The following is a 26,978-nucleotide window of genomic DNA, read 5'->3' as shown; positions in this document are numbered from 1 at the left end:
TCCAGTGTGAGGGCCCGGCTTCGGGCCCCTCCCTGCTCTCCTTGCTCTCCTGTCCCAGCAGTCAGGACATGCAGTCCCTTCATCTGCTTCAGCCTGAGCAGCCTTGCCCCTGTTCTGTGGATGGGAAAACAAAGGACCCCACTGCTTTAAACAAGGGAACAAACCACTGCCCTGGAAGAGAGAGCCCTCCTGAGACTGTACTGCCTGCTTTCCTCCGCTTTTTTCTCTTCAGCTTGCTCTTCCTTTGGCCAGGGGCCCACACATCATTGTTTTCCCAAGCCCTCATTTCCATGGGCAGTCCCTCTTATGATCTAACCATCAGCCCACCTGCTGCAACGGCAGGCAGCCCAGACCCAGCATTGGTGGCATTATGCTCACCCCAACGGCTCTCAGGCTGACCCGCCCCCAAGGCCCCAGCTGCCACTTTCACTTCTGTCTCCTGAGACCCCAGAGGGAAGTTGGGTGGGGAGGTGGAAGGTGACACACTAACCGTCCCAACCGCCCCACCTCTCCTCAACCGAGGCTTCGATGGCCAGGGGCCCCCGTCCACCACTCTGATTGAGATGAGTGGAACGAGCTTAGGTTGCCAGGGAAGGGTTGGCTGCAGTGGGTGGGATGGTGGTTAGATAGCAGGAAGAACTTCCTGGGATAGTAGACCACTGCTTGACTTCATTGTTTCATGGGGTATGACTGGAAGCATAGGTATTATAACTGGACAAACAGAGGTCAGTTTGACCTCTTCAAGGTAGGCAAGGGATCGGCTATCTTCTAGCTCCCGTGGTTGGACTATCATGCTGTGGCCATCATCCCCTCCCAAGTGTTACCAGCTGCTCATGCTTCGTCAAGTAACGTCTAACAAAGCAAATTTTGCCCCAGAGATGACTGTGAGTTCAAAGACAGCCCTGGAAAGCCCTCTCTGATGTCTTAACATCTATCTTGCACGCTGTACTAGGCTGTTTCCTCTCAGTTTGCACTCTTGAGAGTGGAATTTAGACATGGAGAAAGAAATAGAAGTAAAAGACGGTCCACCCCTATCCTACCGCTGTCCCAGCCTTGTCACTAAAGAGGAGACTAGGGATTTTCTCCGGAGGAACCCCAGGCCGTTGTGGAAAGATCACACTTTACCTCGTGAATCTTATAAAATTCCTCTAGCTCCATTGCTCAGTTGCTTCTCATAATAACACTTTCTTCCCTCACATTCCTTTCTGGACAGGGGACCTAGACGAGTGGAGGACCCTGTTGGATTGAGAGTTCTAGACAGTACTACTGGATCAAGTGAGGGATGTTTTCTGGAGAAGGATGAGATGGGAGATCTGAGGTGCCAAGAACTCCACTTGGGATCCCTAAGTGCCTAGGAATGCTGGGTGGGGGCGTCCCAGGTCCTGGAATGGGAAGTAAAAGTGGATGGAATAAGATCAGATACACTATGCAAATACCCATGCAGATGAGCAGTAGTGAGTCATTACTGATCAGCCTGCTAGCTGGAGCATGAAGCAAGGCTCCAGCTCGGCTTCCAGAGTGGGCCCCCCTGATGACCATGACAGTGACCTTGGGTCAGTCACTGCTCTAACCGGAAGCAGGTTCCCAAACCCTGGGTCGGATAGCATTCTGTGTGTGTAAGGGGATTTGTTTGGCAGAACCTCTGACGCCGGAGCCCGTGTGCCCCGCCTGGCGCCTGCCCTGCCCTGCCCTGAGCCTCTGTCAAACCTTGGCCACCTGTTGTGGGGGTTATCGTTCCGAAAGCACTCGCTCTTCGTCAGGCCTGTGCCTTCTCTCCTCTGGCCTCCATGTTGCTTCCCCTCCTAAGCTGAAGGACAGGGCACGTAACCGGCCGTCTCCTCTGTTACCTCTCCATGGTGTGGCAAGAGTCCTGATCTCCCTTTCTTTTGGGGCTCTATAGAGAGCATAGGAACAGAATGTCTAGGTTGGAACGGCACTAGGGTACCTGGTCCATGCCACCTACCCATTGTACTGGCTGGGAGCGGGGGGGTGAACTCTGGAGGGGACAGTGACTTATTCAGTTCACACAGTGAGTTAGGGCCAGGGCAGGGACTTGAACCCAAGCACCCAGAATCCCTACCCACAGTCCCAGTATTTCCCTGGGCTGTTCACTGCCCTTCCTCACCTCTCCCGTTTCTAGTAGGACTCCATCTCCTGTTACCAACCCCCTCGCCCCCCCCACCCCCGGTTATATCTGAGGTCAGCAGCATGGCTCCGGAACCTGTAGGGACTAGGGTGGGTCCTGGGAGCCAGCCCAGAGGCCACTAATGGAAGGCCAGAGCTGGGTGGGAAGTGCTAGAGGTTGGGGGTGGCGGTTGGCAGCTGCCTCTGTAGGGAGCTATTGGGCTTCTGAGCTGCTACAGGAAGGATGAGAGCTAGACTACAGGAAAGACAGGCTGGGGTGGGGAAGCAGTGGAGTAGGCTCTGGAGGCAGACCCTCACGAGAGAGGCATCTCCTGGGCAGAGACCGGGATGACCCATCTCAGGAGACTTGCCAAGGAGAAGAGGGCGGGAAACCTGGGGTGGGGCTCGGGATAGTTGTCCAGCGGAAGCTGGAGGGAGGGCCCCTAGCCCTGCTCCCCACACTGGGTGCTCCTCTTGGCAGGTCGAGTCCTGTGCCTTCAACTGGGGCTGCAGTGCCTGCCTCCACTTAGGGCGCCTGGGACCTAAGACACCCCCCCCCGCCCCGCCCCACGTCCAGCTTTCTTGGACTGGTCCTTCTCTCCCTCCCCCAGCCCGACAGCCCGCCCCCAGGTCCCCTGTCGGTGAGTTAAAATTAGCTCAGTGCCCAGACTAAAAATAGCCCCTGCCCAGCCCTGAGGCTGCTGGGCTGGGGGAGGGGAGTCCCGGAGGGAGGGGACGACGGTGGGAACCAGGGGTTTGGGGAGTGAGCCTGCCAAACCTTACGCTGAAGGGAGGAGGAGGAGGATGGGGCTGGGTCCGGCCTGTGCCTTTGAGAGCAGCCCCTAGAACGCCAGGGCAAGTGCGTGGGAGGGGGAACTGAGAGGGGCAGAGAGAATGGAGAGCAGAGAGGAGCCAGGGAGCAGGGGGTGGGGAGCTGGCTGGGCGTGTGAGCATTGGACCGTGCAGGGTCAGGGAGAGGGGCCCTGCCTTGGCCCAGACTTTGAGGGGAGGGGAATGCCCCCAACTCCAGGACTAGTACAGCGCTTGTGAAGAAAGGGCTCTGTATACCCCTGAGGCTGCGAACCCCAGGATGCCTGCCTGGGCCCCGCCTCTCCGTGGTCCCTGAGCTCCCCTTCCCACCCGTCGTCCAGAGCCCCCACCCAGCCGCTGTCTGTGCTCAGAGAGAGTGGCCTGGAAGGTTGTGAGCCCTAGAGTGGGGCAGGAATGGAGGCAGTGCCCAGGGTGTTGAGGGGGCTCCGGGGCCTTCCGCTTACCTCCATCCACCCGCTCTCAGGGCCTGACCGCCCTCAAGGCTGGACCTAGCCAGAGCCCCAAGAGTTGAGATGCTCTGTCCCAGGCCAGGTCTGGGCCCAGTCCTGGCCCCTGAAGGTCTCCCTGGCTCTCCTGCTCTGCCCTTGTCTGTCTCTTGGCGGGACTGCAGGTTTTCAGGGCAGGGATGGAGCCCTCTCGACTTGCGCCCCATGCCCAGCCTGCGTCAGGGCGCTGCAGGCAGTGGTTGAGCCTGCCTGGCGCTCTGCCCACCTCTCTCTGAACCTTTGTCTCGGGCCGCCTCCCTCTCTCCTCTGGCTTCCTCTCGCTCCCTGTCCACCTCTGCCCCTCACTCTGTCTTCCTCTTGGACTCTGCTGCTTTTTTGGTGTCTCTTTTCCTGTGTCTGTGCGTCTGTCCCCCTTTGCCACCCCCCTCTGTGTCTGCCTCACCCACGCCTCCTCCCTTGTTAGTGAGCAGACTGCTTGAGGCCGCCTGACTGTGGGGGTGACAGGTGGATTGGATTGTCACCCCCTCCCCCAGTGCCTGCTGCTTATTTCATGCCCTGCAGCCCAGCCACAGGGAAGGGGCGGGAGGAGGGATGACAGCTGTCTCCAGCGCCTCTTGCCTTCCCCTCCAGTCCACAGCCTGCAGCCCTGAGCAGCCTGGGAGGAAGGGATGAAGGGCCTGCTTAATGAGAGTTCCCTTTCTCACTGTGGAAGTGCAGGGGTTTGAAGCCCGTTGCTCTGTGACGGGGGCTGCTCACTCAGCCTCTCTGGGCAGCTGCTCCATTTTGACTTGCGCTGGTGTTGCAGCTCTGAAAGCAGATGCTCTGCAGTGCCTCTGAGCCTCTGGGCCACTGGGATGGAGGATGGATCTAGGTGGAAGGGGAGCGGGGTGGTAGGTGGTCCCCTGACAGCAGCAGGAGAGAGGAGCTGGGGGTTACCTTTGGAAGGCGCCTGTCCTGCAGCTCCCCCAGGAAGGGCAGTCCTGCTGCAACGGCAGGCAGCTCCGCAGCTCCGAGAGGCTGCCTGACCGCTCCCCCACTCCTCCAGCTGGCCCCAGGCCACCCTCACACAGGAACTGAGATAGCATCATTCTGAAACCCGAGAATGGTTTGAATATTGCTCAGGTACCAAGAGGTGTTACATTGGGGGAGGCAGGGGCCTGTTACTTCTCCCATGCCCCCTCCAAACCAAGACCCCCTTTGGGGTACACTTTATATGTTATTTGCCTCTCCTTTGCTTGTCAGTACAACCCACGTGTTCCTGTTGCGTCTGTGGCCCAGCAAAGAAAACTGGTTGTCCGTGGGGTCCTCCTGGAACCCCAGCATGTCTGGTCCCATCACTCAGCCTCTCCTCCTTGTCGAGAGTGTTGTGAGAGAAGCCTCCTGCCCTCTTTGCACTCCGCTAGCAAAGGCTTCTCTGCAGCCCCACTTCTCCACAGTGGGTCCTCACCTGCCTCCCTGGGGCTCGACTCAGCTGCCATCCCCCTCGTCCTTCCCTCCTTCTGTCTCCGTGGGGTGAGGCTGTCTCTCTGTCTGCTCCCTCTTACTCCCCAGTCCTGCCCTCCCAGCACTGCCCAGAGTCGGTAAATCAGAGTCAGCTGGAGCTTTGAGGGGGGACTTTCAGTGACAGCAGTGCTGCCAGCCCGAGGCATGGCTGTGGCCTGAGGGCAGGACTGAGTGGGCCCTGGGACCGCCGGAGCAGAAAGGCCATCCTGGACAACCCTGGTCTCCATAGCCGCTCTCCACCCTCCCAAGCCTTTGGCCTCCAGGAGAAGCAGCCAAAAGTGAGGTCATCTGGGAGGGCTTCCTAGAGGAGGCGTGACTGGAGAGGGGAAGAGGAATGGGGCTGGGCCGGGCGAGGAAGAAAAGGCTCACATCTGGATAACAGATGCTCAGGCCTCTGGCTCCTGGCAGTTGGTTAGGTAATTAGGCAGAGGGCTAATTAAGGAGGTCCAGGTGTTCATTAAAATTTCCCTAATTGGCTAGGAGGGAAGCTTGGACAAGGTAGGCCTCCATACCTTAGATGGGGTCAGTTTAGGGTTCATCGTGCCCACCCAGACCCCAGCCAGCCCTTTTACCAAAGTAAGGGCTGAGTTCATGTTCTCGCCCCCAAGCTTTCCAAGACTCTGCAGCAACATAGAATGGATGGATAGCAGAAGGGGAAAGAGAGGAGCACAGACTGACCTGGTTTATGGGAGGGCTCCTAGTTAGAGAGGAAGAAGGACTGCCCGAGGTAGGGGCATCGTCTCTTTGGGCAGTGTTCGTACAGAGGCAGGAGTGGCAATGGGGAAGGGGCCACGGGAACCTGGAGTTGTAAGAAGTGCTTTGGGCTACCTTGGAAGGGACTGCGGTAGATGAGGTCTGGCCTTCTTAACCCCGACATTCCTCTGTCAGTGGAAGCTCAGTGGGTATCTTTGCCTTCCCTGTCTTCTCAGTCTTGATCCCTTTTGCATCCCAGCTCCCCCAGCATGAGGCGGGGGTGGGGGGGGGGGCGGTGTAGGAGATCAGCCAGGGAGCTGGTTGCTAGGCGACAGTTGCCTAAGCAACCCCATCCTCTCCGTCTCCATGTGCTCAGGGCTGCTCCTTAGAAGACTTCAGAGTCTCACCCTCTGTACCAACCAACCTGAGGGTAGGGAGGGTTGAGGGCTGAAGTGGCAGGGGTAGTTGGAGGGTAGATGGTGTCCAAACAGGCAGGCTATTGGTGCGTCTGGGAGAGGAAGAGTTGTGTTTCCACAGAGCACAGAGTGAGGGAGCGGTCCTCCAGCAGGACTAACGGAAGTCAGACCCCAGGAAGAACTTCTCACAGGGTCAGGGCAATGAAACAACCCTTCCTTCCTTTCAACAGACGTTTCTCGAGCTCCTCTTCACAGGGGGCAGAGTAGAAGAATACAGATGTGGTTCCTGCCCTCACACATTTTCAGCCCTGTAGGGGAGCCAGGCATTAAACAGAAGCACGGAATTAGGACTATTTACATTCATGATAGGGTTCCCTGGTGGCTCAGCTGGTGAAGACTCCGCTCGCAATGCGGGAGACCCCAGTTTGATCCCTGGGTCGAGATCCGCTTGAGAAGGGACAGGCTGCCCACTGCAGCATTTTTGGGCTTCCTTGGTGGCTCAGCTGGTAAAGAATCCGCCTGCAATGGGGGAGACCTGGGTTCCATCCCTGGATTGCGAAGATCCCCTGGAGAAGGGAGCGGCTCCCCACTCCAGTATTCTGGCCTGGAGAATTCTATGGACTGTATAGTCCATGGGGTCACAAAGAGTCGTACACTGCTGAGCGACTTTCACACACACACACACACACACACACACATATTCACGATAAGTGCTAGAAAGAAAAGATTAGAGTACTATGAGCGTCAGTAACTTTGGGAGGACCTAAGAAAAGTTAGATTGTAGGAATGACTTTTCTGAGGATCATGAGAGCAAAGATCCATAAGCCGAGAGTGGTTGTATCTCAGCAGGAATTTGCTGGTGAACAAAAGGTGGCAAGAATGAGGTAGTAATAGGAGAGGGACAGGCGGATGGCATAAGCCAAAGGAGGGTTACAGCAACTGCAGTCACCAGTCGAGATTGGGGTTTGCAAGGCTAGATCAGAGAGTCCTGTTTTAAAAGCCCTCTGCTCGAATAATTAAATTTTAAGAAAGCCCTCTTCTTAGCCCTCCTTTGCCCTCAGTATTTCCTCCCCGCCTTCACTGCCAAGCCCATAGCACTGAAACTCTGGAAAATACAGCCTTTGGGTTGCACTGGAAGGCAGAGGAGCCGAAATCCTTGGAGTAGAGCCTTTACAGTGTGTGGCGGAGGTTGGGGTCACAGGCAAAGGATGGGATGGCTGGAGCTGGTTCTGGGTCCAGGTGTCGGCTCAGCCAGCTCAGGGTTGACTGACTGGGCTGCTGTTGGTGATGTCCTAGGGCATGCGTGAAGGTGGACAGTAGAAGGCCCAGGGCCCATGGAGCACCCTGAGGGTAGGCAAGAGGGGAAGCGTGTTTGGGGATTTCTCCCTGGGAAGAAAGAGGGAGAGGTAGAGGGTCCTTCCTAGAGTGGAGAGGGAGCTACATTGTTTTCCAAAGATACCTGAACTCAGCAGAAGTGCTCTTTGCAGTTAGCTGATCTAGGGAAGGCCTGAGGGAAAGTCCTGGTAATGGGAGAGAGTGGGGAGGGATATTCCTGGCTCCTTCCAAGTCCACAGAGTCCCTGCCGGCCCTCTCTGCTCCCCTCTATGGCCAAGGCTGAGCTTCGGAATCTGCTGTGGAACCCAGGGGGCCGCAGTTGAGTGGATATGTAAAGGCTCCAGAGAAACTCAGCAACCACTGAAATGGGGGCTGGGGAGGGGGTTCCAGTGACTGGGTTGGGTGGGGGTGGTGGTCTCTCCCTCAGGGACTCAGTGGAAGGGGAACTCTGCAGGAGGGCTGGCATGTGGCTGGGACTCCTCCCAGGAGCCTTTCAGAGTGGCTTGAGGAGGCATGGACCCCCTGCCACCGTCCCCCACTATTCCATCTCTGGAATCACAGAGCCGGCAGGGCCGTGGGGTCATCTTGGGCCTCCATCCTGTCCCCGTCCCCACCCCACCCCCACCGGCCTGTTGGAGCGCTGTCCACCCCTGAGCATGCACCTTTTCTGGCTCGAGCATGGCTGCCATCTCTGTACCTCCTTCCATCCCATTACCTCATGTTGTTCATTGTGGGCTCCATTTCCGTTCCTGGCTCTGGAATTGGAGCTCTTCAAGCAGTGGGCTCCGATGCTTTTATAGGTGTACTGAGATGGGGGTCCCTATGCCTGGCGCCTGTGTCTCCCTGGCTGCCAGCAGCCTCTTTCCTGTATGACACTGATCTTATATTTTCTCTGCTGCTCTGAGCTGAGCGAGGTTGGGGGGCACTGCTCTTAGTCTGAACTTGGGTTCTAGACATGGCCCATTTCTCTAGAGCAGGAGTGTGCAAACTATGACCCATGGGCCAAATCTGGCCATGCCACCTGTTCTTAAAAATCTAGTTTTATTGGGGGCACAGCCACACTCATTCCTTTTAATTGTGTTGTCCACAACTGCATTTACACTGCAATGGCAGAGTTGAGTAGTTACAGTGGAGACTGTATGATCTGCGAAGCCGGAAATACTTATGATTTAGCTTTTTAAAGAAAAATTCACAGACCTCTGGTCTAGAGGGTTTGTTTGTTTAAAGCAACAAAATCCTTTCTTCAAGCCTGAAATTTAGGCCAAGGCCCACTGAGTAGAACAGATTGGTGTCCAGGAGCCCTGGTTGAAGGGAGAGAGGGCTTCTACAGCCTGAGCCCTACTCTGGGTCTCCAGGCTCCAGGGCTCCGAGTCAGGTGTGAGGCCCACTGCTCTAGACCTGCACTGGTAGTTCTTGAGCCAGGGGCGCAGACACACTGGCATTCTGGTAGCAGGTACCCTGTGTGAGCTGTTCACACTCTTGGCGTGTGTTCACTCGGCCCATTCTCTGCACCAGGCTCCATACGGGAACCACCATCCTTGGCCAGTGGGGCAGCCAGGGAGCCCAGGTGTCTCTGCTCTGGGTGAGCTCTGGAAAGAAAGGAGGGCCTGAGGCATTCTCTGAGACCCAGACCCTTAGAAGTCAGGGAGCTTCCTAATTGTACTCTGTCTGACCTGAAACCCGAGGGCAGCAGTGATGGTGTGGGAAAGCCTTTAGCAGGGTCCTAGGCATGAGTGAATTCTAGCTTGTGCTTGGGTGTGGCGTGCCATCGCCTCAGGTCGCCACCATTTCCTCGGTTTGTGGATGGGGCTCAGATGCTGCCAGCCTCTCACAGGGGTGCTGTTAGCCTGGCCAGTGTGCCTGAGGAGCTGGGCTGTGAGCCTGGCCGGTGTGCCCAGGGAGCTGGCTTGCGGGTTGCCACAGCTGACAGTCCTCTTGTAACCCTCCCTACCCAGGAGGCCGTGCAGAAGGTGTCCTGCAGACCATGAACTGAGCGCTGGCCCAAGACCGTTCATGAGCACAGTATAAGGTGTGCCGATACCCGCCACCCAGCAATCCCCTCCCTTTCCTGGCACTGAGGACCCCCAGAAAAGATGGGGAGGAAAAAGATTCAGATCCAGCGAATCACCGATGAGCGGAACCGACAGGTGAGGGGATCCTGGAGCCCCACAGAGTGGTTGTGGGCAGGGAGCTGGCCTCTGCCTCCACTCCTTCTAGCCACTCCAGGAAGGCTTCCTGGAATAAGGGGGCTCTGGAGTCTATTATGGAAGGGCAAGGGCCGAGTTGGGAGAAGAGGAACCCCCATCTCTTTGCATCTCTTAGAGTCTTGTGTTCTAGAACCGTAGGACTTACCTGCTGCTGCAGCCAGGCAGACCTGTGTCCCTCCCATATTCAACATACAGGCCTCAGAACGTGCCCAGGCACTTCCCTTTTCACAGGATGAATCCCTCCCTTCCTCCTATCCCAAGGGAAGAGCCTGGAAGCTCTTGTCTTCTCCTTCCTTTAACCTCTTCATAGCCTCCAGCCAAGAGGTGTGGAGTCAGTGAATTGGCTCCAGGCTGTGTCTTGGCCATATGTTGGCAGAGAGGTGCTAACCTGTTCCCTCCCCAGACAGGAGCTCCTGAGAACAGGGTTGTGTTGCCCTGAGGCAGGGGCTATGTCCAGCTGCCTGTGGGTGGGACTTCTGGGCAGCCCTTGACTGAGCTATACCTGGCCGCCCACCCACCCATCTACAGGTGACATTCACCAAGCGGAAGTTCGGGCTGATGAAGAAGGCGTACGAGCTGAGCGTGCTCTGTGACTGCGAGATCGCACTCATCATCTTCAACCACTCCAACAAGCTGTTCCAGTACGCCAGCACGGACATGGACAAGGTGCTGCTCAAGTACACGGAGTACAACGAGCCCCACGAGAGCCGCACCAATGCTGACATCATCGAGGTGGGCCCATGCGTGCAGACCCCACCCCCGCCTGCACCACGCACACACACGTGTGCACCTGCCCCTGGGAGCCCCCTCACCTGTGTGCACACACATAGAAACCCACATCCTCTCACACAAACCCCGGGCCCGAGGAGGAGGAGGGCAGCAAGGTAGCTGTCAGCTGGGGCTGCCCACTCAGCCCACGCCCACCCAGCACTCTCTGAGCCGTTTTCTTCATATCTGTCAGGTATAACATGACATCTCTGCTCTGTCTTCTCAGAGTCTCTCTTTTTTCTTCCTTCTCCATCTTTTGATATGCTCCTGCGTCTGACTCTTTCTTTCTCTGTCTCGTTCTTTGTTTCCATCTCTCCTGCTCTGTCTTTGTCCCTTTGTGGGTCCCTGTGGCTCTGTTTTCTGTTTCAGAGAGAGCCGACCTGATGAACCATTAAAGGACATGGGCTTTGGAATCCAGCTCTGGCCTTTACTGGCTGTGGGGCCTTGGGCAGGTGGTTTAGCTTCCCCAAGCCTTGGTGCCCAACCCCACGAAATGGGGCCAGTGCCTGCTTTGAAGAGTGTTGTGAATTGAACGAGACAGCCCAGTTTCCGCTTTTCACCCTGGGGGTTCAGGACCTGTGCCGATGAAGAGGGTGCCTGGGAAGCCACAGGCCTTCCTTCCGGGAGCAAGACTTTATTTCAACAGATATGGAGGGAAATTCCTTTATTTTTATATTAGAGAAAACAGATTTACTCTAGACTAGAAAGTAAAATTTACATTCATTTCCAAGACAGAACAAGTATCTGTGAAGCTGTTTTGAGCATGGAGAGGGCAGCCTGGGGGTCTCCTCCAGACGCACCAGGTGTGCATGCCCTGCTTTGTATGAATGCGTGAGAGAAGCATGAGCCTTTGGTCAAGGACAGCGCACAAGGCGGTGCATGGCAGGAACTCAGTAAACACAAGGAAAGCCTTTGCCTTCTCCCTCTTCCTCTCCCTCTGTCTCAGTCTCTACTTCTCTCTTCCCGTCTCTCTTTAGACAGAGCCCAGGAATTGAGACAGGCAGTCAGCCCTAGAGCTGCCTTCTCCTGGGGGCCCTCTGTGCCTTCTGGCCGGGGCTCACCTGAGGGTGCCCAGGCGAGCTCAGGGCTCTGGTCCCTCAACCCGTCCCCGGAAATGCCCCGCCCCACCTGTCACCTGGGAAGCAAGTCTCCCCCACCAGCCACACAGTCACGCAGTGCCCTCAGAGGGAGGGTCACCTTGAGGGGAGGGGGCTGAGCACCCTGAGCTGGGGAGACAGCAGGGGAGTCTTGGGGAAGGGCTGGAAGGCGCGCCAGAGGGCAGGCAGGGGCGGCCCCTCACCCCCGCTGACGGTAGTGGTGCGGTTCCAGACCCTGAGGAAGAAGGGCTTCAACGGCTGCGACAGCCCGGAGCCCGACGGGGAGGACTCGCTGGAACAGAGCCCCCTGCTGGAGGACAAGTACCGGCGCGCCAGCGAGGAGCTGGACGGGCTCTTCCGGCGCTATGGGGTGAGCCCCACTCACTCTCTCTCTCTGTTGGCCCCCCCCCCCGGCCCCTTCCCCCCAGGCGCTGCACAAGAAGCACAGGGAATGTGAGAGCCCTGAGGTGGACGAGGTGTTTGCCCTGACCCCCCAGACGGAGGAGAAATATAAAAAGATAGACGAGGAGTTTGATAAAATGATGCAGAGTTATAGACTGGCCGTGAGTAGTCGCATGGAGGAGAGCCTCCCTGTGGTGCATGGTGTGGCTTTGCGCCCCGCCCCGGCCCTCAGCTGCCTCTGGTGGATGTTCTGCTCTGAGCCGTGTGGGGCTGTTGGTGACCACTGAGGACCCTCTGACCTTGGTTGTGATAAACCCGTGACCCTTGTCATGGAGCATAAGCTGGGAGAGGCCTGGAGTGTCCCCCTCACCAGCGAGAAGTGTGTAGATGGCCTGAGACCCTGCGGTGACTAGAAACCAGAGAGTGTGCTCTGTGTCCAGATATGTCTGGGGAGAGGCCCCTCACGGCCTGCTCTGACACCCAGTCCAAGATAGTCGCACTGTTGAGGGGAGGCAGAGGCTGCTGAAGGGGGAAAGTGAAGCGGGTGAGCGCCTGCAGCAGGTGGACAAATGAGAGGCGACCAGTGAGGTGGCGTCCCGACCCACGCGCTCGTCCTTAACGGCTCTGTGTGTGAGTTGGGGTCTATACTCAGGGCCTCTAACCTGCTCTCTGTGTGTCCTGCCTGGCTGAGGACTAACCCACCTCCACTAGGGGGGTTCTAGGTGTCCTGGGTCCATCTGCAGTGAGCAGAGTCTTCTTCTCATTCTCTGGGCCAGAACTGGATCCCAGAGCACTCCAACCTGTGTACTTCCTTGGTGGGGGGGGCAGGCATGATTCCAGGGGCGCCCAGAGCAGAGAGATCGAGCTGCTGCTGGCGGTAGGACACACAGCCCAGAGACTATAGAGGAACCCCGGCCTGCCCTCCCAGGCAGAGTGGGTCCAGGCTAAGTGGTCCCCCTGGCCTGACCCTGCCTCTCCGTCTTCTATCTAGTCAGCTGTCCCGGCCCCCAACTTTGCCATGCCCGTCACGGTGCCCGTGTCCAATCAGAGCTCCCTGCAGTTCAGCAATCCCAGCGGCTCCCTGGTCACCCCTTCCCTGGTGACGTCATCCCTCACGGACCCACGGCTCCTGTCCCCCCAGCAGCCAGCACTACAGAGGAACAGTGTGTCTCCCGGCCTGCCCCAGCGGCCAGCCAGTGCAGGTGAGTGATCCGATAGGTGCGTACTTGAGGGGCAGTGAGGTGTGGTGAGGACTCGGGGACTCCGTTTTCCACGGTGACTGCTCCACAGCCCCCCCCGCAGCACTCTCCCATGCACGTGGTTCCCAAGGGAAGGGCTGCGGCTCCTCTCCCTGTTCAGTTCCCAGGACTCACCCTGGAAGGGGGCATCCTATCAGCTCATGGTTCTTTTTCCTCCAGGGGCCATGCTGGGGGGAGACCTTAGCAGTGCTAACGGAGCCTGCCCCAGCCCTGTCGGTGAGTAAAGCTGCTCTTCTGTCTGGGAATGGGCCAGAGTCTGCCTGCTCAGTGGCTTCAGGTATCCAGGGACCAGGAGGGACCTAGGTCAGCGAGAGAAAGATCCCAGGATCTGAGTGTATATAGAGTCTGAGGACATTTAAACCCCAGATTTTTTTTTTGTCTATAGCAGTGATTGGTGCGGATGGTAAACAAGGATGTAGGCTTAGGGAATTCTGGGCAAACTGAGAGCTCACCAACATTTCCAATTGAGTTAGGGTGTCTGGTTGGGATCTGGAGAATACAAATATCTGACATTGCCGACAGTAGAGGCATGGATTCACATACATTCTCACTCACAGACATTCTCACTCGTATGGGAATATCCAGACAATAGATGTGCACTTGTGAGCACACATCTATGAACCACAGAAGAAAGGCTGCTCCCTCCATGCCCCCCACCCCCAGCAGCTGACAGCCCCTCCTGCCCTGTGCTGTTGTCCGCTGGTAACTGTGACTTCGAATGTCACCATTGACGTCACCCTGACATTCCTGCCATTCCCGGAGTGATCTGGGAATTTGGATGGAGGCAGTCACACACTTCTAGGGAAGCAGTGTGCTCTCAGGAGACAGCAAGGTGACACTTCTGATTGTGGTCACTCCCACATCTCTGGGATTTAGAATTCCCCAAGCACCATGTACTACTACCTCCTTGGCAGTAGTTGTGTATGGGGCAGGAAATGGGTGAATACCTCTCCCCTGCAAAGAAAGGGCCAGAGAAACATCTACAGACCTTAAGGAGCAGTGATCCTTGTAGGCCCTCAAACACAGCAGTAGAAAATGGTTGTGTGGCTCTGGACACATAACACCTCTGCCAAGCGGGCTTTGTTTCTACTTCTGTAAAAATGGCTAAGGATACATGTCCCGTCCATCTTTCAGGGTTAGTGTGAGCATTAAATACGCTGAGATGTATGTGAAGGCCCTGTGTTGGTTATGGAGTGTGGAACAAGTGTAAAAGATGGTTATTCTGCTTGTTATTACCAGTCTAATTATGGGGGTAGCTATGTCACCAGCCTGCTAGTTCCAGTAACACCACCACGACAAGTTCATGGTGCGTCTTTCCTGGCATTCCCAGCTCAAGGCAAGGGGAGCAGTCTGAGTATTGATTTGATCTTGTGACCAGGATCCTCACTGAGTCTTAGCTTTCAGGCTGCCACGTTTGTACAACCTGTGTCTTTATGGGCCTGGTTGGGGGCAAGTGCTGGACTTTCTGTCATCAGTGACCAGCTCCTACCACCCAGCCCCATCACATGTAGCTTGGAGGCATGGAGATGAACCTGATGATTGAGGAGGGAGGGGTGTTCTCCCCCTATTGCCAAGACAAGGTGGATTTAGGAGAAAATTAGAAAACTCAGCCCCTACTCAAAACCTGAGCATGATTCTGAGACGTTCCAGGTAACAGGCCTTCTGGCACAGTTTATAAGGATAAGTGGTAGGTCCATGTTTTTCCTTTTACCCCTCTCTCTTCACCTCTCCAGGGAATGGCTATGTCAGTGCACGGGCTTCCCCTGGCCTCCTCCCCGTGGCCAACGGCAACAGCCTAAACAAGGTCATCCCTGCCAAGTCTCCACCCCCACCCGCCCACAGCGCCCAGCTTGGAGCCCCCAGCCGCAAGCCTGACCTGAGGGTCATCACTTCGCAGGGAGGAAAGGGGTTAATGCATCACTTGGTGAGTGGGGTGTCTGGACCAAGGGGCAGGGGCTGAGGAATAGGAGAGTGGGGTGGGGGGACAAAGCTGACCTCCAGCAGAAGAGATGAAAGTTAACCGGCAGCTCGGACTTCCCGAGAGAAGGTGGAATCGTGGCTTTTTATGAGCTCTTTCTCCCAGAGGGCCTTAGGAGAGGTTGGAACACAGAATTACGAGGCTCACGGCGGGTGAAACGGGACACACGGTGGGAGAGAAGGGTCCCTGATGACAATAGGAGGACGAGAGGAGGACGCAGTGTCCAGTAGAGGAAGGCGGGGTAGCCTGTGAGGATTTCCCCACTGGTGGGCTCTGGGGTATAGCGTCTTCAGAGATCAATCAGGATGGGCTCTGTCATTCTGGGCCAGAGAGCTGCAGAGGTAGATGGGATGGCCATGGGGCAGGGGTGTGAGGGAAAGGCAGAGGCCAGAGACTGATCCATCCCCTTGGTTTTATTTCTGCTCCCAGACTGAGGACCATTTAGATCTGGTAAGTGAGGCTGTGAGCTGTTTGCTGTGGCTTTGGATCCTGGGCCAGCCCATTGCTCTGTGGCCCCAGCATGGAGTGCTTTGTGCGCCTGTGTCCTGTCACCTGTGTGCGTGCGTGTTGTTTGGTTATCTGCCAGGAGTTGCGCTCAGTGCCAGATGGGACACAGAAGTGAGTGGGGTGGGGGCAGGGGTTACGTGTGCGTGTGTGTGTGTGCCTGAGTGTCTGTGGGCATCTCCGTGTGAGGTCGCGTTCGTGCAGACTCGCCTCTGTGTGCGTGCGCATGTGCGCGAGAGGGGAGCAGGCCTGCCCCCGGCCTCAGCCCCATCTCATCATGTCGCTGAGTGCCTGCATTAGGCCCTGCCCTCTGACTCTACTCAGGCCCAGCCAGCACAGGGCCTTCCAGTGGAGTGCCAGCCAGACAGGAAAGTCGGCTTTCTGGGGAAGCTGAGGCCAGGCAGGGCCAGGGTTGTCCCTGGTTGTGGGCTTCCCTCCCTCCCCGTCTCCGTGTGCTCCTTCCTGCATGCAGCCTGTCTTACGGGCACTCGGGCGCACACAGCCACTCTGTCTCTCATGTACACACTTACATACTCACCCTCAGCCGGCGTGGGGCAGGGGCTCCTCCCTCCCCAACTCCCTGACGGGAGGCCAGAGAGGCTGGAAAAGGCAGGCAGGCTTTGGCGGCCAACACGGCGGCAGTTTCGGCCCCAGTGTGGAGTTGGAATAAACAAGTGACTCAGTGGCAGATGGAGCTGACAGCCCCACACACGTGTGTGCATACACGCAGGCACACGCCACACCAGGCCCCGCGTTCCCTTCACACATGCCAGCGTGCTTCTAGCAGGTTGTGTGCTGGGTGTGATGGATGGAGGGACCAGCCAGGAGAAGGGTAGAGGGGGGCCTGGGCTGGTGTTGGGGCCACAGGGCCAGCGTGTGTACCTTCCCCTTTGCACGTGTGTGGGTGGGAGCACATCTGTGTGTGCACGGTTCTCTCCGTGGATTTCAGCGTCTCCATATGCACCCGTGTGTGTGTGTATCTCTGGGGCCTCCATGTTGAGGCATCCCACCTGGGCCTTGAGTTGCCCAGCTGGGCTTTGGAATGGGGGGCCTGGATAAAGCAGCACACCCATCTGCCACCTCTGACAGACTATTTTCTCCTGCAGAACAATGCCCAGCGCCTTGGGGTCTCCCAGTCTACCCACTCACTCACCACCCCAGTGGTTTCCGTGGCAACACCGAGCTTACTCAGCCAGGGCCTCCCCTTCTCCTCCATGCCCACTGCCTACAATACAGGTGAGTGTTCATGTTACATGCAGCCAGGTGCAGTTGGCCTCGGGGCAGGGGCGGGACCACAGAGGGAACACAGCATATTCTCTGGGGGCTGCCCCAGTCTGAGGAAGGCCGTTGATTTGGGGGAGCCCCCAGGAAGTGGCACCCCATTCCAGTATTCTTGCCTGGAAAATCCCATGGACAGAGGCGCCTGGTGGGCCATATAGTCCTTGGGGTCGCAGAGTCGGACACGAGTGAGCACACACACATGCAAAGCACACCACCTAATTAAGGTTGCCAGGTTAGCAAATAGCAGCATCAGATGCCATTCACATGGTGACGCTGTTCCTGGAACTGTTTCCAAGACATACTTACAGAAAAATTATTCATTGTTTCGTCTGAAAAATCAAATTTAAGTGATTGTGAGTATCCCTCATTTTTACATAGGACCTTATGGAGAAGGAGCTCCCTGTCCTTGGGCAGCTCGCGTCTGAGGTGGGCAGAGCAGCTGGGTGACTGACTCTGGGTGACTGACTCAGGCTGACCAGGTCGGGGAGTGGGGAGGGAAGCACGTCCAGGTCCGGGAGGAGGAGGATGCAGAAATGAGAGAGAGGGAGGCGGTGGAGGCCCGAGAGGAAGCATGGTTAGGAAGATGCATCCAGCTTCCTGGGAAGGCCAAGTGGGGACTCCAGGGCAAGGTGGAGGAGGAAGCAGCGGGCTCTCACCCTGATGTTGGCTTGGTGGAATGATGACGTGGGAAGGGAGGAGGAAGTCCGATGAAGGTGGGGGAGGGGCTCTGAAGGTGACGTGTCACTTGGTGACATGAGAGAGGTCTCTGGGTCGAAGAATTCAGAAAGGACACCCAGTGCTTGGACCGTCTTGGGTCCCCAGGGCTGTCCTGGCCTCTGTCACCCACTCACAGCCTCCCAGGAACAGTCTGTGACGGAACGTCCTCGCCTGCATTCCAAGCTGCTGTGTCAGGAAGGACTTCCCAGTGCAGAAATGCCTTGTCACCTTGCTTCAGAGCATCTGTGTGGCTGGGACCCTGGTCTCTTTTTCTCACTGAGGCGAGCCTTTCATGTTGCCCAGCTTCTCTCAGCTGTGAGTGACTTGCATCAGGGCTGTTCTGCAGTGAAATCAGACCAGACCAAAGACCGCTAACCTTCTCCCCATTCTCCAAGCCCCCGTTCCAGAGTTGAATCACGCTAGGTAGGTCCCAGACGCCAGCACAGAGAGCCACAGAATCCCACCTTTTCTTTGTGTGAACATCCAGAACCTAGCCCTGAGTGTGGGAAAGGCCCTTAGGGCAGGTGAGAACTGGAGGGGCTGCCTCACGTTGGGGGCAGACCCTGGCACGTGTGTGGGAAAGGCCTGTAGGGCAGGTGAGAGCTGGAGGGGCTGCCTCTTGCTGAGGGGCAGGCCCTGGCACGTGTGTTGGGGTCCAGAGCTCATCGCCTGGGTGTCTGTGCCGTCCGTTGCCCCTTGCATGTGCTCCTGTGTGTGCAGGCCCTCCTCAGTTAGCGTGTCCTTGGGCAGCTTTAGAGAGGACTGCTTCAGACGGCTGCACCCTTGGAGGCCAGTCGGAGTTCTCACCAGTGAGTTGTGGGTGGACAGGGGTCTCTGAGGCCCTTTCAGCCCTGGCAGCCGGGGCGGTTGGTGGAGGGCAGTGCTCAGGAGCTGTTTACTCGAGAACCCGTGGTGGTGGTTTCCTGCCGTCTTCTCAGGTCCCTCACCCGTCTTTGTGGAGCAGGAGGGAGGTTAGTCGGTGTCCGTGAACCTGGGACAGACACTCAGCAGAGCCAGACTTTAGACTATTTGTCAGGCTGGTGAGAAAACAGATTCTGACCCTGAGCTGCCTTCAGAGCCCCGCTGCGAAGTGTTTGGGCTTTCTCACATCCTCTGGAAAACCAGGGGCTCCAGTTCCTCCTTCTGCAGGAGTAGTTAAATAGATCTCAGTTTGAACAGCAGGTGTTTTCAGGTGGCTTTCTGTATATAAACAGAAGCCCAGTGAACACATTGCTGTTTAGTTGTTCACTGTTTACAGTCCCTGGCCCCAGTCCAAACTCCAGCTGGGGGTGTTCTGACTCTGGCAATATCACGGGTGAGGGACAGGCCTGGCCCCTTGTTGACACTGGCTGTGAGGTCTGGTTGTGGTCCTTCTAGAAGCGGACCAAGGGGCCAGGTGGGGAGTCAAGTAGGCAGACAGGACGGGAGTGTGGTGGGAAAGTGCAGGACTGGGGTTGAGTTCCTACCATTCACTGGCTGGGGGCATCGGGCAAGGCACCAGCTCCTCAGAGTTGGTTTCCTTGTTTCTGAAATGAGTGTTGTAAAGAGTTGGTCCTCGGGGCTCCTGTCTGCCCTTTGTCTGCCTTTTAAATTTAATTAAGTGTCTCAACACTCCTGGCTAACATTGTTTTTTTTTTTTTTTTTTTTACAGAAAAATGTTTTATTTTTTAAATGCCAATAAATACAACATGTGTACAGTATGATAACAAAAGCTCCCCTCAAATATCCCAATCCCTTCCCCAAATATACACACCATGCCTCCCTCCTTGCTGATAACAGCAGTTAGCAAATGTGGAGCGTATTTTACAGACTTTTATCTATGCATCTACAAACATACACACACATACACAACTGTAATGGAGGATAGTGTTTTTGAATAAGATTATACAATGGCAAGCCACTCCAGTGGCTAACATTGTTGTGAGTGAGATTTAAAGATAATAAAGAAGCCTGGGGTCTTGTCTGAGCTCTGCCATTGGTTTTCACTGTGACCTGGTGAGAGTTCCTCAAAGTTGGAGGCTGCGGTTGCCTCTTTGGTGAATGAATAATAACGGCAGGTAAATCTTGTGAATGTTTACTATGTGCCACTGTTCTCTAAGCTTCATATGCATTAACTCGCTCAGTCCTCAAAGCAGCTGTGTGAGGCAGACAGGTTTATTGCCTCCAGTTTACAGAGAGAGTGAGTTCACCAAAGTCACATGGCCTGTAAGTGGAGGTGGCCAGGAAGTTTGACCCCATGGCTCGCATCCTGCTCCTCTCTGTTCCATTGCACAGATAATCCTGTCTTCCCTGCTCCAGAGGGCTGGAGCCGACAGCCCCTCAAGTGGTGTGGCAGGGGGCCGGCTGGTCGGTACATCCACCTCACCACACCACAGTGCTGTCAGCCCTGTTCTCAGGGAAGACATTTTCTCAACAGTCCCAAACAGGCTGTGGCATGAAATACAACAGGGCTGTGTAAATTGTGAAACATTTCACTGTTCTGTTTGTTCTGTGACAGTGCAAACATCACAGTTTCTTCACTGAGACAGGCATTTTGGAAAACAAGACACGCCACCTCATGGGGAAATCCACCAGACCCCAGGCGGTTGTCCCGCAGCCCTGTTTCCCTCACAGGCCCTCCTGGGCAGCAGAGGTGCATCCTCTTGAGTTTGTGGGTGCAGCAGCTGGAACCCTTGGTGCCACCTGTTCTGTGTGTTGGGGGCGAGGAATGGTGGTTCCAGTTGTTCATTTCGGATGCGCCATTCACCTAGCCTTTCCCTCGACTCCCCTGTTTCCCAGAAAGGCACTTGGAACTTGGCAGTCGAAGAGATGACAGTTAGACATATATTAGACTTTCCCTACCTACCTTTTTTCCCTTCTTTTTTAAAATTGGCATTCTAGAAGTGATACCTACACAAGGCTGGGGGAAAAAAAAGTTCAACATTTGTTTTAAAAAACCACCTCTCTTTTATATCCTGTTAAAAAGCAGCACCTCATGGTTAAGATTTTGCGTTTCTTTGAGTGCCATCTTCACTGAGTTCAGATGGGCTGAATTAATTCTTCACAGTTATCATTACCAACTCCCCCCACCTTGATGGAACTCCTAGAGGCGGCTCCCCAGGGTGTGGGAGCCTCCATCCTCTTTCCACAGCGGGAAGCCCCCCTCACTTTGCTCCCTTGCCCTGTGCAGATTACCAGTTGGCCAGTGCAGAGCTCTCCTCCTTACCAGCCTTCAGCTCACCCGGGGGGCTGTCGCTCAGCAACGTCACCGCGTGGCAGCAGCCGCAGCAACCACCCCAGCCGCAGCCTCCGCAGCAGCCGCAGCCGCAGCCGCCCCAGCCACCCCAGCAGCCACAACAGCCACCTCAGCAGCAGCCCCACCTGGTCCCTGTGTCTCTCAGCAACCTACTGTGAGTCCTGGGGGCCGCCCTGCTGGTGTCCGTGGCAGAAGAGTGACGGGCGGGAAGAGGAGAGGCCTTCAGAGATCTGAGAGCCCTTCAGGGTTGTTGTCAGTGGACAGCATGGGAGCCACTAAGTGGCAGCTCTGGCATCCCTGGTGTAGGCCTGGGAGACCCACCTGAGCCTCTCCCCTAGCCAGCCCGGGGGAGGGGGGCCCCCCCAGGCTGTAGAAGATGACAGGGATTAGAAAGAAAACTAACGTGATTCATCTTCCTTCTTTTCCCTTCTTGGCACCCCCCTCCCCCGCCCCGTCTCCTGTCTCCTTCCACCTGTCCCCAACCCCACCCCCCTCCATCCTCTCATTCTGTCTGTTCTCTGTCTTGTGACCTCCCCTCACTGTTCCTGTCACTCACGTCCTCTGTTCTGTCCCCTGCACTCCGTGCCCATTGTCCGTCTCCAGCCCGGGCAGCCCCTTGCCCCATGTGGGTGCCGCCCTCACAGTCACCACCCACCCCCACATCAGCATCAAGTCGGAACCAGTGTCCCCCAGCCGCGAGCGCAGCCCTGCGCCTCCCCCTCCAGCTGTGTTTCCAGCCACCCGCCCCGAGCCTGGCGACGCTCTCAGCAGCCCGGCTGGGGGCTCCTACGAGACGGGCGACCGGGATGATGGACGGGGGGACTTCGGGCCCACACTGGGGCTGCTGCGCCCAGCCCCAGAGCCTGAGGCCGAGGGCTCAGCTGTGAAGAGGCTGCGACTTGACACCTGGGTACTGTAGCGCCGCCCCTCCTGTCTGCCGTCGTCTGCCCCACCAGGGCCGGCCCCAGAGGCGCCCCCAGCCTGTCTCGCCTCCCACTTGTGAGGCCTTGCAGCCAGCCAGCCCTTCCGTCAGCCCCTTTTCCCCGCCGCCAGAGGCCCATCTCCCCTGCCTCCAGCATCAGTCCTGCTTGATGACTCCCCCTCAGAGCTGGCCCTGCCAGCAGAGTCCTGGCCCTACCGGGAGAGGGGCGTGGGGGCACAGAGCCCGTAGCCCGGGCCACGCCCTCACACCCCCCTCCATCTCCTCTCTTCACAGACATTAAAGTGACGGCCCCCACTCCCCTCCTGCCCGCCTCCCTGATGGAGAGCTGACAATCTCACCGCCCGCCCCTCCCGTCCCGGGCTCTTCCTGCTCGACCCCACTGCCTTTCCTGTGCTCCGTGTCCTGTTGACGGTTACCTTTGTGTATAATTATTATATTATTATTATTATTATTATATTTTTTTTAATTTTGATTCTCGCTTTGGAGAGGGGGATGCGCCCATCCCCTCTTTCTGCACCCCCGCCATTTTCACTGGCTGGGAGGGGCTCTTTTTTGCGGGAAGGGGGGGACACTTTGCACGTTGTACACATATGCTGCAGGAGGGGGTGGGGGCCCGACAGGCCTTGGGGAAGGACAGGCGCCGAGCCCTGCATGCGGAGCCCTCCCACCCCATCCCCCAGATAGAGGGAGATAACCAAAAAACTACCAAACAGCAGAAACCCCTTACGATAGACTGAGACCCCAAAGTCGGCTCAAGGAGTGGTTTTGTGTTTTAGGGGGAAGGTGAGGCAGAGGTTCTGAAAAGGGTCTCTGCTTCCGGGCTGCTCTTGTGGCCACAGGCACATGGGGCAGAATACCCAGGCCTGGGCCCCAAACGCCCCTGTGCACGCACACACGCCTTCCCATTCTTGTGTGAGCTGCGCCTCCAAGGTGTGGAGGTGCTGTCCCGAGCGAGCACTGGGGCTGGAAGGCTGCCTGGGAACCCGGGGCTGTCGGGGAGGGGAGTGAGGGGGGCCCCCTGTGAAGCACAGCAGGAGAGAGACAGAGCCCTGAGGGGAGGGCTGAGCAGGGACCGAGGGGCCCGGGCGGGGAGGAGGGGGCGGTGAGTTGGGCCCCTGCCCTTCCCTAGCGTTTTCTCTTAAGATATACAGTGCAATAGCTCCCCGTCCGTCCCTCAGCTGACACCAGCCCAGCAAAGCTGGCCACGAAGTGCAGGAGGCGCCTCAGGCACCCTGGGGTGTCTGAGGACCGAAACCCCTTGCATCCAGGGACTAGTGTGAGTGAGGGGACTCGCTGTTCCTTGCACGCACACATCCCCAGAGGAGTGGGCCTGGGGGTGCTGTGTGAGGGTGGGAGAGGGAACAGAAGCGGTCTGAAGAAGGCCTGCCTCCCTTCTCTCCTCCTTGCCCTCTCCTGCCCTCCTCCCAGCTCCTTCCGCTCCCGACCCCCCCCTCCCTGCTCTTGGCGCCCTCATTGTCTCGCTACCTCCTGCCCCACCACCCCAGGCCGCATCCCACCTTCCCTCTTGGCTACTGTAATTGTAAATAGCAACCTTTGGAAAACGTTAGCAGTGTAACAGTCCAGGAAACTGTTTTTTTGTTGTTGTTGTATTGATATGAAATGAGATTCTATTTTTGTCAAAGTATATTGTAATAATAATGACTCAAACGGCCCGTACTGTACAGACAAGATTCTTCTGCTGTTGTTCTTGCTCCCCTCCCCTCCCCCCAAGTCCACCCTCTCTGCTGCCTCCCCAGTGGGGGCAGCCAAAGCGTGGGGTCCAGGGACCTCAGGCTGGATCACAGATCAAACTGGAGGGGGCAGGCCCCCGGCCCTCAATCCACCACCACCCCCTGCCCTCCAGGGCCTGGCCTGGGGTGACGTGGGCAGGCAGACTGGGGCCTGCCCCACTCCTTCACGGAAGCCCAGCTCCTCTGCCTAAGGGGTGCAGTGCTCCCTTGGGGTTTCATCCCAGTGAGAAAGCAGAGTTAGACAAGGCCCGGTTGGTTTTGTGGTAGGTGAGTCTCTGCCTGCCTCTGTGATCCAGCCGCTTGCAGTATTCCGACACTTGATGCAGGGAAGGAAACAGAAGCAGAGGGGTTCGTGTGACCGCACAGGTACCTGAGTGTGTTTATGAGGGCACCTGGTATTTATGTGTCCGAGTGTACCTTTGTATTTATGTGTGTGTGTATGACTGCATGGGTGTGCCTTTGTATCTCTGAGCCCGTCTGGGCATGGATGTGAATCTCCGTGTGAACTGAGCTCTGAGGGCGCACGCGCGTGCCTGTTTGTGTATGTGCGCGTGTGTACCTGAGTGTGTGTTTACAGAGGGACAGATGGCTCTTGCAGCCATACAGCCCTGGCTTCCTGCTCTGTGGCCCTCCTTCCTGAGCCCCACTCTTTGCTCTGCTTCATCACCTGTTCCCACCCTCAACTCATGTGTATACTTCAGTTCAGGGGGATCTGGCATTGGCCCTCTTCGCTTCTCCCTGTAGCCCTACCTCTCCTGCAGCTCCACACACAGTTGTCCACCCAGTGCCCACACCCTTATGCACAGGTCCCTCTCCTGGAGTCCCCACTTCCCCCCACCCCCACCCTGCTTTTAGGAGGACACTCAAGTTCTTCTTCCTCTCCGGAGCTTTTCCCTCGCTGGGGCAGTCATTCCTCCTTATAGCTTACCTGTCCCCCCACCCTGCCAGTTGGGCACACACACAGCATGCCCAGTCTTCTGCAGGTTCCTGGAGGGAGTGTCAAGAACAGATGAGACTTGATCAGGACCTTGAAAGAAGCCAGGGTGTAGTTTTGCGCATGCATGTGTGCGTCCCCAGAGCCTTGCCCAGTGCCTGGCACATAGCCAGCGCTCAGTAAATGCTGAGTGGGTGAAAGGTGAATGACAGGTGCTCAATAAACGTTGAATGACTGGCCTTCCCTTCTCAGGCTATTGCCGCCATCAGTCCACCCACCTTTCTAGGCTGGGCGTGGCCACCGGTAAACACGGGATGGGGGTGAGGGCCCCTGCAGTTCACGGTGCAATATTCACCAGTTTTGCCCTCTGCCTTGTAATGGCAAACCTGGCTTTTGATTCCCATGTGTGGATGTGTATGTGTTTTCCTTTCTATCCCTGGGGACAGGAGCTGATCTGTGATTGAATATGTGACATTTCTGCAAGTCAGTATCCCAAAGTTTCTCTTGGGGGTAGTGGGCTCCTGGCCGGCCCAATGAGATGGTCCCTGAGAACCCAGATCTCAAGTAGAGATTTCATTTCTTCTTCCTCTCACAAGCCAAATTTGCCTCCACCCACTCCTTCCTCCAAAGAACTGGGCATTTGCCAAAGTAATCACTGGAGTCATCCAATGCCCCTCCCCTCCCCAGGTTTCCCACAGCTTTCAGGGATAATGGGCAAGAGGATCCCCCCCACACACACACACACCCCCGTCAATGGAACACACCATTTCTCCTCCCCCAGCAGTGCACTCAATGCAGCGAGACTGACCCCTGACCTTTATCCAGCCCTTCCCACCTTGAACAGGAAGGAAGTAATGCACCTTCTCTTGCTGATTATTTATTTGTTTGGAGAGACAAAAATGATGTAAAAGTGTATCTAGAAATATCTATATCTATATATTTTTAACTGACTCTTTGGAATCCCCTGGGGTGGGGTGGGGGGTGCAATTAGGCTTTCATGGAGGAGAGGCAACATGGAGCCTGGGAACGCCTCATCTCCCCTCTTACCACCTCTCTCCATCCCCTAAGCAGTTGGTAGAAGGAATGGGATTTGTATGGGGGGAAGAGGGGCTGGAATGTTATATGGAGAATCTGGATTCTCTCTGTCTTCCCCACTCAAGTTCCAGACGGAAGGCGGGGAGGCAGAGGGAGGGGGAGACAGGCCATGGAGGTGCCCCACCCCCAAACCCGACAATCACCCACACTCCTGGGGCTCCTCCTGGGTCCTGGGCAGGGCGAGTCCAAGTGTGTGGCTGTTGATTTGTTTTCAATATTTCTTTTCGTGCTGTATGGTGATGCTTTCTTAGTATTCTACACAATAAGAAAAGACAAAGTCCTCGAGATTCTTATGAGTTTTGTTTGAAAACTCTTTCACTATATTTGTTGTAAAGAGGTTTACTATTAAAAGAAAAAGAATACACGTTTCTGATACTTCGGCCTGGGTTCTGGTTTCTTTGGTGCGGTCGGCTGAGGAGGGGAAAGAAGGGCTGAGCGGCCCTGTCATGGTGAGAGAGCATAGCTTCACCTTGGCAGGAAAGAATGGTGGTTAGCTCTGCGTATCTGAGGTGGGAGTTTCAGGTGAGAATTTCTTCTGGTGCTTTGTCGGAAGCAGAGGCAGCCCGAGGACTACGGAGGGTTGTCTGGTTAGAAGCAGGGAAGGGAAGAACAAGTACTGCTCAAGGCCAAGTCAGGACTGATTGGAGTGTCTGTGGTGGAGGAGTAGTGGGATAGAGGGGGACCTTCACCTACTGAAAATTCTTCCACAGGAGCAGCTTGCCCAGGCACTACACTAGACACAGATGGATTCCGCATTCGCAGCACCCAGAGTTCCCTCCAGCAGGGGCCTCTGCCCCACCCCTTCCTTTTGAAGTGCTTTTAACAGTGCTTTGGAGCCTCTCTCTGCCCTCCTCACTACCCCAAAGGGCTTCCCCACCTGCCTTTCTGCAGAGGCTGGCAGAGGCTGGTGGCTTTTACTCTTGCAGCCCCATGCCCTGCACAGCCAAGCGGTGGGACAGATACAGGGGCTGTGGAGGAGAGTGCATATGCAGGGGTTGTTGTTAAGTTACTAAGTCGTTTACCACCCCCATGGACTGTGGCCCACCAGGCTCCTCTGTCCATGGGATTTCCCAGGCAAGAATACTGGAGTGGGTTGCCATTTCCTTCACCAGGGGATCTTTCCCACCAGGGATTGAACCCACATCTCCTGCATTAGCAGGCAGGTTCTTTACCACCGAGCCACCAGGGAAGCCACAGGGAGGGCTCGGCTCACTACTAACGGGGTCTGGCCACTCCTCTGTACCAGGCTCACACTAGGTGCTGCAGAGGGAAAGGTGGAGTTACGAAGGGCTCATATACTATGGCGGAGACAGGCCTGCAAATGCCTAAGATCCACAAACTGTGGTTTGCATGCTTTGGTTGCTGCATATGCAGGCACCACAGAATGTTTTCATTCCTTGGGTTCCTCATCTGAAAACTACGGTGATCTGTACCAGTCCTACCTCCCTCTCAGAGTCAT

The 26,978-nt window shown here is 56.4% G+C and overlaps 1 protein-coding gene across 5 annotated transcripts in view; it reads left to right on the top strand.

Annotated features, from left to right (window-relative positions):
* MEF2D (myocyte enhancer factor 2D) overlaps positions 1 to 25,883 on the top strand; it is a 35,046-nt gene extending 9,163 nt beyond the window's left edge. For 2 of the 5 annotated variants that reach the window (XM_055401524.2, XM_055401523.2), the window contains 11 exons: positions 9,304 to 9,495; positions 10,084 to 10,287; positions 11,653 to 11,790; positions 12,814 to 13,024; positions 13,241 to 13,297; positions 14,815 to 15,005; positions 15,489 to 15,509; positions 16,670 to 16,799; positions 20,731 to 20,950; positions 21,400 to 21,706; positions 22,013 to 25,883. In XM_055401524.2, coding sequence (XP_055257499.2) covers positions 9,442 to 9,495; positions 10,084 to 10,287; positions 11,653 to 11,790; positions 12,814 to 13,024; positions 13,241 to 13,297; positions 14,815 to 15,005; positions 15,489 to 15,509; positions 16,670 to 16,799; positions 20,731 to 20,950; positions 21,400 to 21,706; positions 22,013 to 22,024 — 1,545 coding nt within the window. In that variant the 5' untranslated portion in view covers positions 9,304 to 9,441 and the 3' untranslated portion in view covers positions 22,025 to 25,883. Of the gene's footprint in view, positions 1 to 9,303; positions 9,496 to 10,083; positions 10,288 to 11,652; positions 11,791 to 11,848; positions 11,984 to 12,813; positions 13,025 to 13,240; positions 13,298 to 14,814; positions 15,006 to 15,488; positions 15,510 to 16,669; positions 16,800 to 20,730; positions 20,951 to 21,399; positions 21,707 to 22,012 lie in introns of all 5 variants that reach the window. The other 3 variants (XM_088835874.1, XM_055401525.2, XM_055401526.2) reach the window with 3 other exon arrangements.
* Positions 25,884 to 26,978: the final 1,095 nt, after the last annotated feature.

The sequence above is a fragment of the Moschus berezovskii genome, chromosome 4, assembly GCF_049115385.1.
Source record: "Moschus berezovskii isolate FMDL1 chromosome 4, NW_MosBer_1.0, whole genome shotgun sequence".
In the NCBI taxonomy this organism is placed as follows: Eukaryota; Metazoa; Chordata; class Mammalia; order Artiodactyla; family Moschidae; genus Moschus; species Moschus berezovskii.
The sequence above is the reverse complement of the archived record's forward strand: the minus strand, read 5'-3'. Positions and strand labels throughout refer to the sequence as shown.